The sequence below is a fragment of the Erpetoichthys calabaricus genome, chromosome 16, assembly GCF_900747795.2.
Source record: "Erpetoichthys calabaricus chromosome 16, fErpCal1.3, whole genome shotgun sequence".
Taxonomy (NCBI): domain Eukaryota; kingdom Metazoa; phylum Chordata; class Cladistia; order Polypteriformes; family Polypteridae; genus Erpetoichthys; species Erpetoichthys calabaricus.
Window position 1 is genome coordinate 96,600,549 of NC_041409.2, and position 16,259 is coordinate 96,616,807.

The window sequence follows — 16,259 nt, forward strand, 5'->3', positions numbered from 1 at the left end:
CTGCTGTCCTCCTTGCTATTAATTGCCTTCATCTCTAAATTTTCTAATTTCCTGTCTGTGTTATATTCCAATGCTCATAGAATCATTATCCTCAATGAGTTCAGAATCCATGCTGCCTGCCCTTCAGTCATTTTTTTCCCAGCCTAACTGTTGTCACACTAACTCAGTCTGATGGACTTTTTCTGGATCTTCTCATTTCTCAAGGACTTGTAAGGAGATGTTTCATCATCTGAGTTCACAATTTCTAATCACTCTCTACTGACCTGTCCATTTCATCCTATCACCTTACCCCGCCATCATCTCCTTCCCAATGAGGCAGCCTCGTTGCCTCATCTCTACTTGGTTCCTCCTCTTTACAATCTACTTCTGAAGAGGCTGTCCAACTCTACATCTCCGCCATGACATACATATATTTTATGTCTAGAAGCAAACATATTACCTGCAAAACAGAGTTTTCAGCCTATGTTCTCAACATGATGACAATATGTTTACTATCTGTGCTGCATTTCTCTCTCTGAATGTTTTCTTCTTGCTCACACCACTGACTATGTCACCATTAACCACAGCAATCTTCTAAATATTTCAAGCTACTCTTGATGTGCTCCTGCTTCTCTAAACCCATGCAGTCTGCTCTGTTTGGTGGCAAGTTGAGCTCTCTGCAGCCTCCTGTAGTGTAGCAATCCTCAACATTCAGTTCTTCTTCAGCTTGCTGCCTCTGGATTTCTTAATTCAGAATCCTACCTGACTCGCGTGCAGATAATACCCAACTCACCATGGGGACATCAAAGGGGAGATCTTCATGGTGAGTTGGGTATTATCTGCACGCGAGTCAGGTAGGATTCTGAATTAAGAAATCCAGAGGCCACAAATGGGCTAGTAAGAAGAGATTTGCTGAATCACAGGTTCTACCAGAAAACGTTTCATGTTACTTGTAGCAGGGGACACCAAACGTTTTCTGGTAGAACCTGTGATTCAGCAAATCTCTTCTTACTAGCCCATTTGTGGCTCCTCCAAAATGTTCCTTTCACTTTGTTGCCTTTCAGGAATTCGCCTGAGCCATACCGGACAATTTGGGCATTGCCCATTCTGCTAGGTCTCAGCGGCACACAAGGCCTGCGAAGGCAGCAGATTCAACAGACACAAGAGATGCACAAAACCCCTCAATCTTTCATTCCAAGTAAGCAACTGGACTCTTCATACGAGGATCTGCCTGCACTAGATTGGCAAAAGTTTTGGGATGCCTGCCTTTACTCACACATGAACTTTAATGACTTCCCATTCTTAATACATAGGCTTTCATATGGAGTTGGTCCACCCTTTGCAGCTCTAACAGCTTCAACTCTTCTGGGAAGGAATGTGTTGTAGGAGTGTGTTGATGGGTATTTGTGACCACGAGAGCATTTGTGAGGTCAGGCACTGATGCTGGATGAGAAGGCCTGGCTCGCTTGCAGTGTCTGCTCGAATTCACCCCAAAGGTGTTCTGTCAGGTTGAGGTCAGGGCTCTGTGCAGGCCAGTCATGTTTCTCCACACCAAACCTGCTCATCCATTTCTTTAAAGACCTTGCTTTGTGCATTGGTGCGTGTGCAGTGATGTTGCCATCCCCAAACTGTTCCCACAAAGTTGGGAGCATGAAATTGTCCAAAATGGCTGAAGCACTGAGAGTTCCTTTCACTGGAACTAAGGGGCCAAGCCCAACCCCTGAAAAACAACCCCACACCATAATCCCCTCTCCACCAAATGTTACACTTGGCACAATGCAGTCAGGCAAGTACTGTTCTCCTGGCAAGCACCACACCCAGACTCGTCACTCCATAGGGCACATCTGTACTGCTCTAGAGTCAGTGACGGTTTGCTTTACACCACTGCATCTGACATTTGTGCATTGCACTTGGTGATGTAAGGCTTGGATGCAGCTGCTTGGCCATGGAGACCCATTCCATGAAGTTCTCTACACACTGTTCTTGAGTTTTTGGAGGTCTGTAGCTATTGACTCTGCAGAAAGTTGCCGACTTCTGCACACTGTGCCTCAGCACGCACTGTCCCCTGTGATATAGTGGGTCTGTGGCTCTAAAGGAAAGCCCGGTTTTTAAATAAATAATCGCTGCACTTGCGGCTTAAAGAGGGGGCGTGGTAGTGTGACCGGCACTGTTCCCAGGCGTGATACGGGCATGGGCATTTCTGCACTGAAGTGCACAGGTGTGGAATCGCCCATGTCTGTAATTGATTTTGGGAACTGATAATCATCGCACTGGTGCCACGTTCCCATTATAAATAGGAGAAGCACGAGTGCGGAGGGAAGAGACGAAAAAAGAAAAGAATGGAGGTTAGTGGAAAGAGGATGGCAGGAGGTACAGAGAGCCGGTGTGTGAACGAGCGAGCAAGAGTAGGCTCGCTGGTGGTTGCAGTCAGCTGAGAGGAGAGCCCTGGTGGGGTGTTTGGCCAGCACTCGGGGGCAGGTGGATTGGGTCACTCCTGCCGTGACCATGATCGCAGACGGCTTGCTGCATAAGGCCGTGGAAGGCAGCGGGAGTTGGAGGCTTGGGAGGTTGAAGCCCTAGCATGAGCAACCTGGTCACTGGGGCACCCAAGTCTTGGTCTGGAGGGAGCCGTACGGAGCCAGGGTTTGGAAAGCTACCAGACCAGTAGGAGAAGGTCAGCTGCAGGTAGGGCGACTCCCCAGTTGCAGGGCCCGGATGGGAGAAGCAGGGTAGCCACCAGCTAAAAGAAGGCACTGGGTTTTTAAAGGACTGCTTCCAGCCATTATTGATTTTAACCTTGGTTTTAAATGGATTTCTTCATTGAACCTACACTTTTCACCCTGGTTTTATGGTTTATTAATGTATTGACTTTGAGCACAAGGGGGAATCAGAGATGACCTGACATCTTGCTGAGGGCCTCTCTGTGTATCTCTGTATAGCTCTCAAGCAACAGAGCACGAAAGTAGACTCCAGCCTGAAAAGAAACCCGTAATTCAAAGGTTGATAACCAGGATGGAGAGAATAACTTGCCTATTAGAGGACACTCATAACTGGAAGTGACTTTAGTCCAGTTCAAAGAAGATTCAACCTTCCTTTAAAACGACATGCACCCCATCTCTGAAATGGAGAAGCAAAGAGAAGCTTGGAGAACTGGGAATTGAAACACACTCACTGATATATTCTAGGGAATCCAAGAGAACTGTGGGACTCTGGCCACATTCTCCAAAATGACCTCTTAAAATCTTCTCTCAGAAACTAACAAGCTGTGTGCCGCCCTCTCCATGAGGAAGTGAAAAGGTGAAATTCTCTTCTCCTTGTGGAGCAGAAGCTGAGATCCACTCTGTCAAGCTAAAGCCGTGTGCCAGTAGTCTGATATGGCAGAGAAGCAGCCATTACTTCAAGAAAGAAAGAATTAACATCGTCAAGATGAATATCCTTTCTAGGCTTCTTTTTCTATTTCAAAACATTCCAATATACAACAATAAATCATTTTTTAGGAAATTAGATTCAATCATAGCCTCATTTATTTGAAATTCAAAGCATCCACGTATCCAAAGGGCGACCCTACAAAGATCTAAGACAGAAGGTGGCATGGCTCTACCTAACTTTCAGTTTCATAACTGGGCGGCAAATATACAAACTATAAAAACCTGGACATGGACAGAAATAGAGGAACAGACACAGGCTTGGTCCACAATAGAAATAAAATCCTGCAGTAATTCTTTATATTCCTTGCTTTGTACCCCAATGAGTATAAGTCATCACCAATATACTAACAATCCAATAGTGCTTCACTCACCTCCCACCAGCCTCTATTCCGGAAAAAATATTGCTGTCTCAAGGACTCGGACAGCATTTCTGTAATATACAAATGTCCCTCCCTTTCAAAGATCCGAGTACAGTGGGAAAAGGATCTCTCACTCAACATCTCAGAAAAGGAGTGGAAGGTAGCAATGTAGAGAATTCATTCAAGCTCCATATGTGCAAAGCATACAATTATTCAACTCAAAATATATATATCCGACTTTCAGACGGCTTCAAGGAGATTCTGGTCCACCATCTGGCATCTCAGGAGGGGGAAGCAGTGCAGTGTCAACACTGTATATGGTAGGGATGGTGCACTGCTGACCTCGACTTGGGATGTTGTGGGTCGGTGGGTGGAGTACTTCAAAGACCTCCTCAATCCCACTAACATGCCTTCCAATGAGGAAGCAGAGCCTGGGGACTCGGAGGTGGGCTCCCCCATCTCTGGGACTGAGGTCACCGAGGTGGTCAAAAAATTCCTTGGTGGCAGGTTCCCAGAGGTGGATGAGATACGCCCGGAATTCCTCAAGGCTCTGGATGTTGTAGGACTGTCTTGATTGACACGCCTCTGCAACATCACATGGAGATCAGGGACAGTGCCTCTGGATTGGCAGACCGGGGTGGTGGTCCCCCTCTTTAAGAAAGGAGACCGGAGGGTGTGTTCTAGCTACAGAGGAATCACACTCCTCAGCCTCCCTGGAAAAGTCTATTTGGGGGTCCGGGAGAGGAGGGTCAGTCAGATAGTCGACGGGGAAAACCCAGGACACGCTGGAGTGACTATGTCTCTCAGCTGGCCTGGGAATGCCTTGGGATTCCCCCGGAAGAGCTAGAAGAAGTGGCCGGGGAGAGCCAAGTCTGGGTATTTCTGCTCAAGCTGCTGCCCCCACGACCCGACCTCGGATAAGTGGAAGAAGATGGATGAAAATTATATATCTATCACATCTGTCCAAAATGTTTCCAGGGCAAGATTAAACCTGCGAATGCTGCAATTGAGTTCCAGCCTCACTGGGTCACATGTTTTGGGTGTGCACCAAATTAACATCATTCTGGAACAAAATCTTTAAATACCTCTCAGACAGCCTTGGAGTCACAATCCCTCCTAATCCACTAACAGCTGTGTTTGGTGGGCTCACAGAGGGCTTAAAGTGGAGAACGACAAACAAACTGTAATTGCCTTTACTACACTATTGGCATGTAGACTTATCTCGCTCAACTGGAAGAATCCTAACTCTCCTATTCTAAGTCAGTGAGTAACTGATGTTATATACTATTTTAAACTGGAAAAAAACTAATTCTCACTTAGAGGATCTGTGCAGAACTTTTTCAAAACCTAAGGATCTAATCAATAACATTTTAGAATAAACATTTAAATTGAGGAAGCAGGTCAATACAGCTAAAGCCACGAGACATCAAAGTCATCAGTAGAACTAGAGACATGAAAGCCATAAACTTAAAATACACTGCAAACTTAAAAACTAAATAAGATAAACCAAGACATAAACAGCAGCATTTCCAGTAGTTTAGCCAGCGTTAGTAGGGGTCGAGTCTGATTAGCACTGCTGAGATCAGCATCCCTCATTTATTTGACATTTCTCGGTGCTCACAACTTCATTTTCTGTCAAAACGCTTTCCTTATAATGAGAGCAGATCGATTGTGAGGATGCCAGAACCAATTAACTATGAAAGCATAAAAAAGTAAACCATGTACTTACAAAGAAGCAGGTGAAGTTCAATGGCGCGCATTCTTCAGTTGTGAATTAGGAGAACTGACCAGGCTGAAAATCTTTTAACGGAAGCCATTCTGTTGAAGTTTTGGGTATTTCAGGAAATGACGACAGGCCACAATGCTGACACTGTGAAAAACCACATTGAATGTTTTGCTGTTTTCATCTTTCTTTATGTTAATTTACAAAGTGTATTTTTTGCTTGCAGTGCTAAAACAGTACTTTACTCTTCCGTTATTTTGTCATGGTATTCAGTTTATTTTTATATATTCAACTTCCTATTCATACGCTGACTGCTAAACACATTTGCAAAGGTTACAAACTTAAATGAAAACATACCATTCAATATGTACAGTATGTGTATATGCACAGTATATAATAGATTGTATACAATTATATATACACATATATATGTGCCCTCCATAATATTTTGCAATTCTCCTTGATTTCCCCCCTCTGCTCCACAGTTAAAACAAATCAAATAATGCAGACTTGTGATTAAAGAGCACATTTCAGACTTTCATTTAACGGGATTGGCACACATGACACTTTTTCAACACGATCCTCCCATTTCAGGGCATCATAATGGGCACACAGCAATGGCAGGTCTATTTAAGCCATTGTCATATTTAGTACTTTGTCGCGTATCCCTCACATGCAATGACTGCCTGAAGTCTGAGATTCATAGACATCACCAGGTGCTGAGGGACTTCTCTGGTGATGCACTGCCAAGCTTCTATTGCAGCCATCTTCAGCTCCCGCTTGTCTCGGGGGGGCTTGTCCCCTTATGTGTTCTCTTCAGTGCATGGAAGCCCTGCTCAACTGGATTGAAATCTAGATGACTGGTTTGGCCATTCAAGAATTTACCATTTTTTAGGTTTGATAAACTCCTGTTCTGCCTTAGTAGTGTTTTTGGCTCATGATCTTGTTACCTGATGAAGCGCCTTGTAATGAGGCATCTACTGGAACTTGAGCAGATCAGATGTTTCTACACACCTCAGAATTCATTGTGCCACTGCCATCAGCAGCTCCATCATCAATGAAGAGAAGTGTGCCAGGACCTTGTCCCACAGGTCCAACACAGTCCCAAAACACCACCAAAGAAAACACTCAAAAATCACTCCTCTTCCTTCACTCCTCCTAGGCGTTGTCGTCGTCGTCGTCGTCGTCGTCGTCGTCGTCGTCGTCGTCGTCCTTCTTCTCCTCCTCCTCCCGACTCCCAGAGTGGTCACTGTCGGCTCCTTTTATAGCCCACCCAGAAGTGCTGCAGGTGCTCGTTGACCTACTTCTGACTGCACCTCTGGGTGTGGCTGCGTTCCCGCCCAGATGGGCTCGTTAGGCCGTGCAGCTCCTCCTGGCGGTGGCCATGGAGCCCAACAAGGAATGAACTCCGGGGTTCCAAAATATTGGCCCCCGATGCAACCCAGGGGGGGGCTGCCAACAAGTGTTCTGGGGGACGTAGTGTGCATCCCATGACTACTCCCCCGGATCCAGTGTCAAAGGGGCATCCTGACCAGACATGGGTCCCGGCCATCTGCCACACTGTACATTTCTACAGTTGCACATAATTACTGTAAAGTTCTGTAAAGCATGTCCTTATATTGAGTACAGTGATCGAGGGCAGTGAGACCCCTGCACACATTTGTGTATGCTGATGAAGCAGGCTTAAACCTCAAGAAGGTTCAACAATATGGCAGGAATCCCATGGGGCAGTGGATGTGTCTGGACAACATGAACGCAACATCATCATGTGGGGTGCAATTTCTGAACAGGGTGTGTGCTCCACAATGTTCCAACAATTGGGCCCTTCTTCACAAATTGGCGTCTACTATTTTTGGATCAGTTATTCAATGCTCTCATTCCTGAAATTGAGAGACGAGTGGTTGCACCAGGCTTGCCAAATGCTGTGGTGTTCTGGGACAACGTAAGATTTCACCACTCTGCTCAAATAAAAAACTTGGTTTGATGCCCATCCAAGGATGGTCAGCTTGTTTCTGTCTCCATATTTACCCTTCCTTAACCCATTTGAGGAGTTTCTTTTTTCTGCATGGAGGTGGAAGGTGTACAAGCAACAGCCCCATAACCAGATATGATTGCTGGAGTCAATAAGCCCCTGAAGCATGTTGTGGGTGGGTGTGACATGATAAAAGCTTTTTTCCCACCTGTGCCTTGAAAGACAAACTATGAGGCATGATGAGGATTCAGTTCTGTGGCCTGCTATACTCTATTCTACTGTTACAAACCCTGCTGTTGAAAGTGCTCCATCAAAAGTCCTCTTCATGTCACGTGTGACACTTTTAATGGAATCCCCTACATTAAAACGTGTGTCCTCTTCTACAGAGTTGGCATTTACAAGGTACATTACACCACTGCGTGCAAGTTTATCAACATGACGTTGTTTTGTTTAAGGACCTTCATGTTATCTGTGCTCCCAAGTGCCATCTGCTGGTGAAAGCAGTACTGGTACATTAAAACAATAAAAAAGGACCTGCACCCAACACTGATCTTGCCTTTCGACCTGTCATTCCCTCAGACGACCACACAACATATTAATGAAATACGAGCTCCTAATGGTCTAATGGCGACTCTTCACTAATACGCACTACCTGTCCTTGATAGGTGTGGCTCAGTTCTCTTTGTGCATTTATAAGAATTACTACTGAATGTCCTGAATTCACTTCAGTGTCAGTCAGTCAGTCATTCTCCCACCCGCTATATCCAAACACAGGGTCATGGGGGTCTGCTGGAGCCAATCCCAGTCAGCACAGGGCACAAGGCAGGAACAAACCCTGGCAGGGCGCCAGCCCACCACAGGGCACACACACACTAGGGACAATTTAGCATGTCTTTGGACTGAGGGAGGAAACCCACGCAGACACGGGGAGAACATGCAAACTCCACGCAGGGAGGACCCAGGAAGTGAACCCAGGTCCCCTAACTGCAAGGCAGCAATGCTACCACTGTGCCACCGTGCCGCCCTCACTTTAGTGGGTTTTTTTTTTGTCCGTCATCTCCTAACTCACCTGTGCAAGTAAACCCCCCATGTGATATACCATTCAACTCGTCTTGATGTCTACTATGTCAGATTATGGCTACTAGCTTAGCCGAGAAGCTAGGATTGTTCTTTCCTGGCGTAGCTATGGTCCCCAAAAAGTATAGAGGATGCTTTGTGTAATCCTTTATCGGTGTTAAAGCACTGGGCTGACATAAAGAAGTGAAAATAAAAGAGAGTTCCAGTAAACAAGCAGCATGTCATTAGATGTCCTTAGGGTTGAACACAAGGGGTAAAATATGGACATTGAGAAAGGAAAGAGGCTACAAATAACAGCTATATAGCTGGCTTTGGCATTTCTTCCTATCCCCCTGTTATGTAAAATATGACAATGATGGATGATTTGAATCAGAGTACACTGGTGTAGCCAAAGTTTTGAAGCGTGCCACTTTGATCTGTGCGGTTAATTCGAAACATTATTTTATGGCCACACAAATCAGCTCTCAGAGAGATACTGTCTGGGAGATGGGAAGATGCAAGTGGAAGATCACTCAAGCAGGCTATTTAAAGTGTTCATGTGCCCTGTTTGGTGATGATCGATATATGGCCAAGGGCTAGTGTGTGCAAAAGCCACGGGTGATTAGGTTCTTAGAAGAGCACATATATATATATCATGTATCATGTGACCATCCATCCATTATCCAACCCGCTATATCCTAACTACAGGGTCACGGGGGTCTGCTGGAGCCAATCCCAGCCAACACAGGGCGCAAGGCAGGAAACACACCCCGGGCAGGGCGTATAGTATACAATAACACCATATATATATATTGTGAAATAAACGACTGGACACCCAAATAAGGTTTGGGGCAGACACCCATATAGTTTCCCTGGCTGCAAAAGGCTTTGAATTGAGTACAATGTGTACAGATTCAGGTCCAAAGTAGAACTGTTTAAATATGAAGGATGAGGGGTTTTTATAGTCAGTTCCTAGGAAGTGACGTCCTTGTGGCCGGGACAGAAAGTTTACGCCCTTGGGGCCGGGACAGGTAAGATTTGTAGAGAGGTTTAGTGTAACCTACCGCCCCCCGGCCTGGCGTGGGATTGGCGTTTTCTGGTCCCTTTGGTTGACTCCCAAGCGCACGTGTATGACATGATATATATGTGGGAACTTGAGACTTGATTAATTTTGAATAGTCACTCATTTTATGGAATCAAAACTGACCTCTTATCTATTGGATTGATTTTATATATATTATATTATTATAAGTTGACTTTATATATGTTACCGGCAATGTATGAAATACAGGCATTGTATAGAATTAGAAAATTGGATGTCAAAGTATGAAACAATTAATATGTCACGCATTTCCTAGGCATTCTATGCAATGCCAAAAGACAATACTTTGCCTAAATAGTATTTGTCATTCTATATAATGCCTAGGTAATACATACAATGCCTAGGGAAAGTATATACTGTATAATATTAAAATAATTTGAGTATTTCATACTTTGCCTAAACACACCAGGCATTCTATACATTGCCTGCATTTCATACACTGACAGTAACATATATATTATTTGACATTATATATTCAGACAAAAACTTGATATATTTAACACAAACTTTATATATTTAGATGCTGATTTTAAACATACCAAATTTGACTTTAAGTTCAGACCTTGTCTTTATATATACCAAATTTGCACTTTATATATTTTCAGAAACTGGCTTAATATATTTAGAAATGATTTTATATAGTCAGATACAGACCCTAGCTTGACACATTTAGTACTGAACTTTAAATATTTAGATGGTTACTTGGTATTTTCACAAATTAAATGTATAAGTATTTGGAATTGACACAACATATATCGGATTTTACTTTATATATTGCAGATAGAGTTACATTTTTAAAGTTTTCTGAATATGCAAGATACTTTTTATTTCTAGTGGACTAACTACTGCAATGCGTTGTTCACTGACAGTTCAAATCATTCTTATGCAGCTTTCAGTTAATTTGTTTTAATGTTGCTACAAGAATTACTACAAGAACTAAAAAGTACAAACACATAACTCCAGTTCTTAAGTCCTTATACTGACTAACAGTTAAGTTTGGGGCAGATTCCAAAATTCTCCTTTGTACTTACCTGAACTTATCATTACGTAGAAATCCGAGCACAATTTGAGATCTGAAGATGCCATACTACTTATGATTCCAAAGATTAATAAAATAACAGTGGGAGGTTAAGCTTTAAGTTATAGGGGCCCAAAGCTGTGAAATGACCTGCCTGTTAATACAAGAGATGTCTGTTTAGTCTCAGCTTTTAACTCACACCGAAGATTCGCAACTTTAGTCTAGGATACCTTGACTAGAACTGCTGATAAGCTGTGCATACTGCATTTCTGTTTGTTAGTCATTTGTACAGAAATATAAGTATCACAATATTTTTAAACCATTATTAACCCTCCTCTATTCTGTTTCTTTATTTGGTATGTAGAGGTGGTACTTGGTGCCACTGCTCTACTTCCAGGCTGCTTTCCTGCATATGGAAAAGTCATCTTGCATAAAAGAGCGTTGGAACCATCCGATGGAAAGATTCTCTCATCAGATTTCTGCAGTGTCTTCAGTACCATCCAGCCATCCCTGTTAAGGGGTAAACTCAGAGATATGTAGGTGGATGAGCCTGTGGTGTCCTGGATGATGGACTGGCAGACTACAGTTTGTGAGACTCAAGAACTGTGTGAGCAACACTGGATCACCATAAGGAACAGGCCTGTCTCCCTTTCCCTTCACTCTGTACACCTCCGACTATAAATATAACAGAAGGTCAGGTCACAGATGATTCTGTACTTATTGGCTGTGTTGATAAAGGGGATGAGCCAGAGGAGAGGAGTCAAGTGGAGAACTTTGTTTCTTGGTGAAAGGAGAATTGTCTGCATCTTAACATCACATCAGCAAAACCAAGGAATTGCTTATTGACCTTTGCCGCACCAAAGAGCCTCTACAATCATCACTGTTCTTTCTTTATAGTCATTCTGGTGTATGTTCAGACCAAAGTGTGTGTGTGTATTTATTTTTTATGCATTTATTTAAAGTGTTTATGTAAAAAACAAATTTATCTTGGGGACAGATAAAGTTTTATCTATCTATCTATCTATCTATCTATCTATCTATCTATCTATCTATCTATCTATCTATCTATCTATCTAAAAGACTAATTGCCCTGGTGCAGGCTTTTTGCTGATGACATTGTGTTGTGTAGCATCAGAAGAGAGGAAATGTAGATGAAGGTGGAAGAATGAAGAAGGGATTTGGAAGACAGAGGACTGGAGATAACTAGGAAGAAGACAGAATATATGAGGTGTAATGATGATCAGGATTCAGAAATTAGTCTGCGGTGGTTGCCATTGAAAAGAGTGGATAAATTGAAATATCTCAGATCAGTGGTAGCCCAAGATGGAAAACTAGATACAGAGACAACCTATAAAGTGCAGTATGGATGGAACAATTGGAAGAAGGTATTATTAGTATTGTGTGATCGAAAAATTAAGGCAGAAGTTAAAGGTGAAGTTTTTAAGACCAGCAACAATGTATGGAGCTGAGACGTAGGAGCGCAGGAGAAGAAGTTGGATGTGGCAGAAATGAGAATGTTGAGACGGATGTGTGGAGTTACAAAAAAGGACAGAATAAGAAATGAGACGATTAGAGGTACAACAAAAGTGGGAGAGGAATCTAAGAAAGAAAGTAAATGGTATGGACGTGTGATGAGGAGAGACAAGGAATATGTGGGTGAATGAGTGATGGGAATGGAAGTGCAGGGGAAGAGAACATGAGGGAGGCCAAAGTGGAGGTGGATGGATAAAAGTGAAAGAACATGCAAAGGAAAATGCTGTTTGGAGAAGATTGATCATGCACATTGACCCCACATAGAAGTGGGAAAAGATGAAGAGGAGCAAGAAGACTAGACGTTTATTTAATTTTTCCCTGTGGAGTAAATGAAGGGCTATTTTTGTGAACGTCAATGATCATTTCCAGTGTTCATAAGCTTTCAGTCCTTCTGCTTCTGGATCAGAGGTTGGGTGTTGTGGGGGTCCAAGTTAACACGAGAGTCCAGGTATGCTTAGGATGACAGGTTAAGAGAAGGGGATGAAGGGTGTTGAGAGTGGACCTGGGTGATATGACCTCTGCCAACAAGCGGACAGGTCATAGCATGAGAGATCAGGCCTAGATTTTTATAAGCAAGCAGAAAACAGAGACATGGGATAACAGTGCATATGGGCTTTAATAAGAAAGTGTAACTTATTCAAAAAGAGTAGAAACTGCTGCTTGAAATCCATGGCTTGCCTTCACAACTTCACTTATTTTTGTCAGAGCTTTGAGGTCTTGTATCTCCTTAAGAGTTCTCAAGCAAAAGTTTGTCAGGCAAGCTCCATATTTCCACATTGAAATGAATATGTAAAGTATCTTGAGCATTAAACAGGTCTTCTCTAGTAGAAGTGGTGGATTTCATTCCATTGTAATGAAATGAAACAAACGTTTTTGATAAAATTAACAAAAAAAAAACATGCAGAGTGATCAAAACCCTGTGGTTGTTTATCTTTGAACCATCACAAGTAATCACAGACTAAAAGTGTTATCAGCTTGATTTACAAGTTTGCGTTACTTTCTGATCCTCCTTCTCCTGTAGTACACCCAGCTTCGTTAGCGCACTTTGATCCACAAACACTCAGCCACAATGATCAGCAGTACAACCAACACCAGACCAGATATAGCCAGTCGAATTTTATTTTCCAGTGATAACCCTAAAAAATAAAAAAGAGGGGAGACAAATGAGTTTTCATTTTATAAGGCTAAGTTCTGGAACAAATGCAAAGCTACAATGCAAAACAACAGTTCGCTCCAAACAGGCTCATTCTTGCTTAACCACTTCTTAATTAATCTGGACATTGTACATTTTTATGCAAAACTGAGTTATTTCTGTTATAACAAACCTTTAAAAGTGGACAGAACTGACTCTGATATTTAAATGTCCCATTCACTCCAAGCTCAAACCCAATCAGCATCCCTAATCAATAACTGTACCCCCTTACCTTGGCTGCACTGATTTCATACCCAAGAAAAGGAGTTTGTGATCTGCTGATTCAGCTGACTACATGTAAGAACTCCAAGTTAACCAGATTGTTTAATGGAATCTTGGAAAGGGAGAGGATGCCTGAGGAGTGGAGAAGAAGTATACTGGTGCCCATATTTAAGAATAAGGGGGATGTGCAGGACTGTAGTAACTACAGGAAGATGAAATTGATGAACCACAGCATGAACTTATGGGAAAGAGTAGTGGAAGATAGGTTAAGAATTGAGCTGATGATTAGTGACCAGCAGTATGGTTTCATGCCAAGAAAGAGCACCACAGATGCGATGTTTGCTCTGAGGATGTTGATGAAGAAGTATAGAGAAGGCCAGAAGGAATTGTATTGTGTCTTTGTGGACCTGCAGAAAGCATATGAGAGGAGATGTGGTATTGTTTGAGGAAGCCGGGAGTGGCAGAGAAGTATATAAGAGTTGTACAGGATATGTATGAGGGAAGTGTGACAGTGGTGAGGACAGCAGTAGGAGTGATGGTGGTGGGATAACATCAGGGATCAGCTCTGAGCCCATTCTTATTTGCAGTGTTGATGGACAGGTTGACAGATGAGATTAGACACGAGTCCCCTTGGACTATGATGTTTACTGATGACATTGTGCTCTGTAGCGAGAGTAGGGAGCAGGTTGAGGAGACCCTGGAGAGGTGGAGATATGCTCTAGAGAGGAGAGGAATGAAAGTTAGTAAGAACAAGACAGAATACGTGTGTGAATGAGAGGGAGGTCAGTGGAATGGTGAGGATGCAATAGAGTTTGCAAAGGTGGAGGAGTTTAAAAACTTGGGATCAGCAGTACAGAGCAATGTGGATTGTGGAAGAGAAGTGAAAAAGAGTGCAGGCAGGGTGGAATGGGTGGAGAAGAGTGTCAGGAGTGATTTGTGACAGACGGGTACCAGCAAGAGTGAAAGGGAAGGTCTACAGGATGGCAGTAAGACCAGCTATGTTATATGGATTAGAGACGGTGGCACTGACCAGAAAGCAGGAGACAGAGCTGGAGGTGGCAGAGTTAAAGATGCTAAGATTTGCATTGGTTGTGACGAGGATGGACAGGATTAGAAATGAGGACATAAGAGGGTCAGCTCAAGTTGGACGGTTGGGAGACAAAGTCAGAGAGGTGAGATTGTGTTGGTTTGGACATGTGCAGAGGAGAGATGCTGGGTATATTGGGAGAAGGGTGCTAAGGTTAGAGCTGCCAGGGAAGAGGAAAAGAGGAAGGCCTAAGAGAAGGTTTATGGATGTGGTGAGAGAGGACATGCAGGTGATGGGTATAGCAGAGCAAGATGACGAGGACAGGAAGATGTGGAAAAAGATGATCCACTATGGCAACCCCTAATGGGAGCAGCCAAAAGAAGAAGAAGAAGACTGTGATATGGAAGTTGGCTATGTGCACATTCCCAAGTTGAAGTGACTCAAATACAATTTTTTGCCTTCGGACCACTGCTGGCTCCTTCCTCATACCCAGACATCTCTTGGTGCAGCAGTGCCAGCAATTGCTGTGGAAACAGAAGAAGTTAGCCTTTTGTTTTTTTCTCACCTTTTTGACCTAATCATATACAGCTAATGATCTGTTTGCCACCCTCCAGAGCAAAATATTTTGCATACACTACCTACTAGTGCATCCATTTTGTTGGTTTTAATACCGCGAGTTGTCTCACAAAGATGAAGCTTTTTGTCATTGGTAATGCAGATGACTCACATATAAATGTATAAATGTGTACATGTGTGTCCTTTCTGAGGACAGATGTGTTCACATTACAGTGAGATACAGAAGGTCACTTGTACTTAGGAATGTGGATCGTCAAGACGGTCAAATCTGATCTAAGCAAAAGAGCTGGAATTGGGCAACAAGGCTTGTAATGTGAAGGCAGCCATAGAGTATAATAAGGATGAGTGAAACAAGATGAAGGGTGAAGGACAAAGACAGAGGGGAAGACACAGAAGCGTACGGGAAGGAAACATTAAAGAAGCAGCAAGAACAAGAGAGGTGATGTGGTAGAAATCAACATCTTAATTTAAGAAAGAAACTTATTCTCTAACACAGTGGTCTCAAACTCCGGAGTTAAGGAAAAGAAGTTAATTAGCATCAAAAACTGGTCACCAATTAAGAAAAGGGTTCGAATGAAAACCTGCTGCCACTTCAGCCCTCCAGGACCAGAGTTTGAGACCATTGCTCTAACAAGACAAAACCTTTTTTGAGTTAGTAATCAGGCAGGAGAAAAGCTTATCCATCTGCATCATTTATTTCACCTGCAGCACCAAGCTGAGGAGGGAGCATCTTTCACAGCAGACTGTTACAGCATAGTTAGAATGGTCGGACAAACAAAGGATACAGGTTAATTTTATAAATTACTAGCTGTCCCTTGTGGCTCCACCCATGTAGTAGTGAAATGGGACAAACTTTAAAAATCAATAAAAAACTTTAATAATTTGTACTGAGAAGAATTTATATTGATAGCTTTCGTTTCCGAGGGCCTCTTGAGATACAAGATTTTTGGTTTTGCTATCAGGGGTGAGAATGTAGCTGTGATCTCTTTGGCAAAAATGTGCAAAGTTTGCAAGGTATCTCTAGCCAAGTGGAAAGTAGGTAGGGTCCAAAGTCAAATGTTGCCACTGTATC

The 16,259-nt window shown here is 43.0% G+C and overlaps 1 protein-coding gene across 3 annotated transcripts in view; it reads right to left on the reverse strand.

Annotated features, from left to right (window-relative positions):
- Nucleotides 1–16,259, reverse strand: part of LOC114666576 (Fc receptor-like protein 2) — a 137,312-nt gene that overhangs the window by 78,420 nt on the left and 42,633 nt on the right. The window contains exon 1 of one of the 3 annotated variants that reach the window (XM_051920042.1): nucleotides 5,496–5,622. The exons of 1 other annotated variant lie outside the window; for it this stretch is intronic. In XM_051920042.1, the coding sequence (XP_051776002.1) occupies nucleotides 5,496–5,526 (31 nt within the window). In that variant the 5' untranslated portion in view covers nucleotides 5,527–5,622. Of the gene's footprint in view, nucleotides 1–5,495; nucleotides 5,623–12,767; nucleotides 13,307–16,259 lie in introns of those variants that run through there. One more of the 3 variants, XM_051920041.1, reaches the window with a different exon arrangement.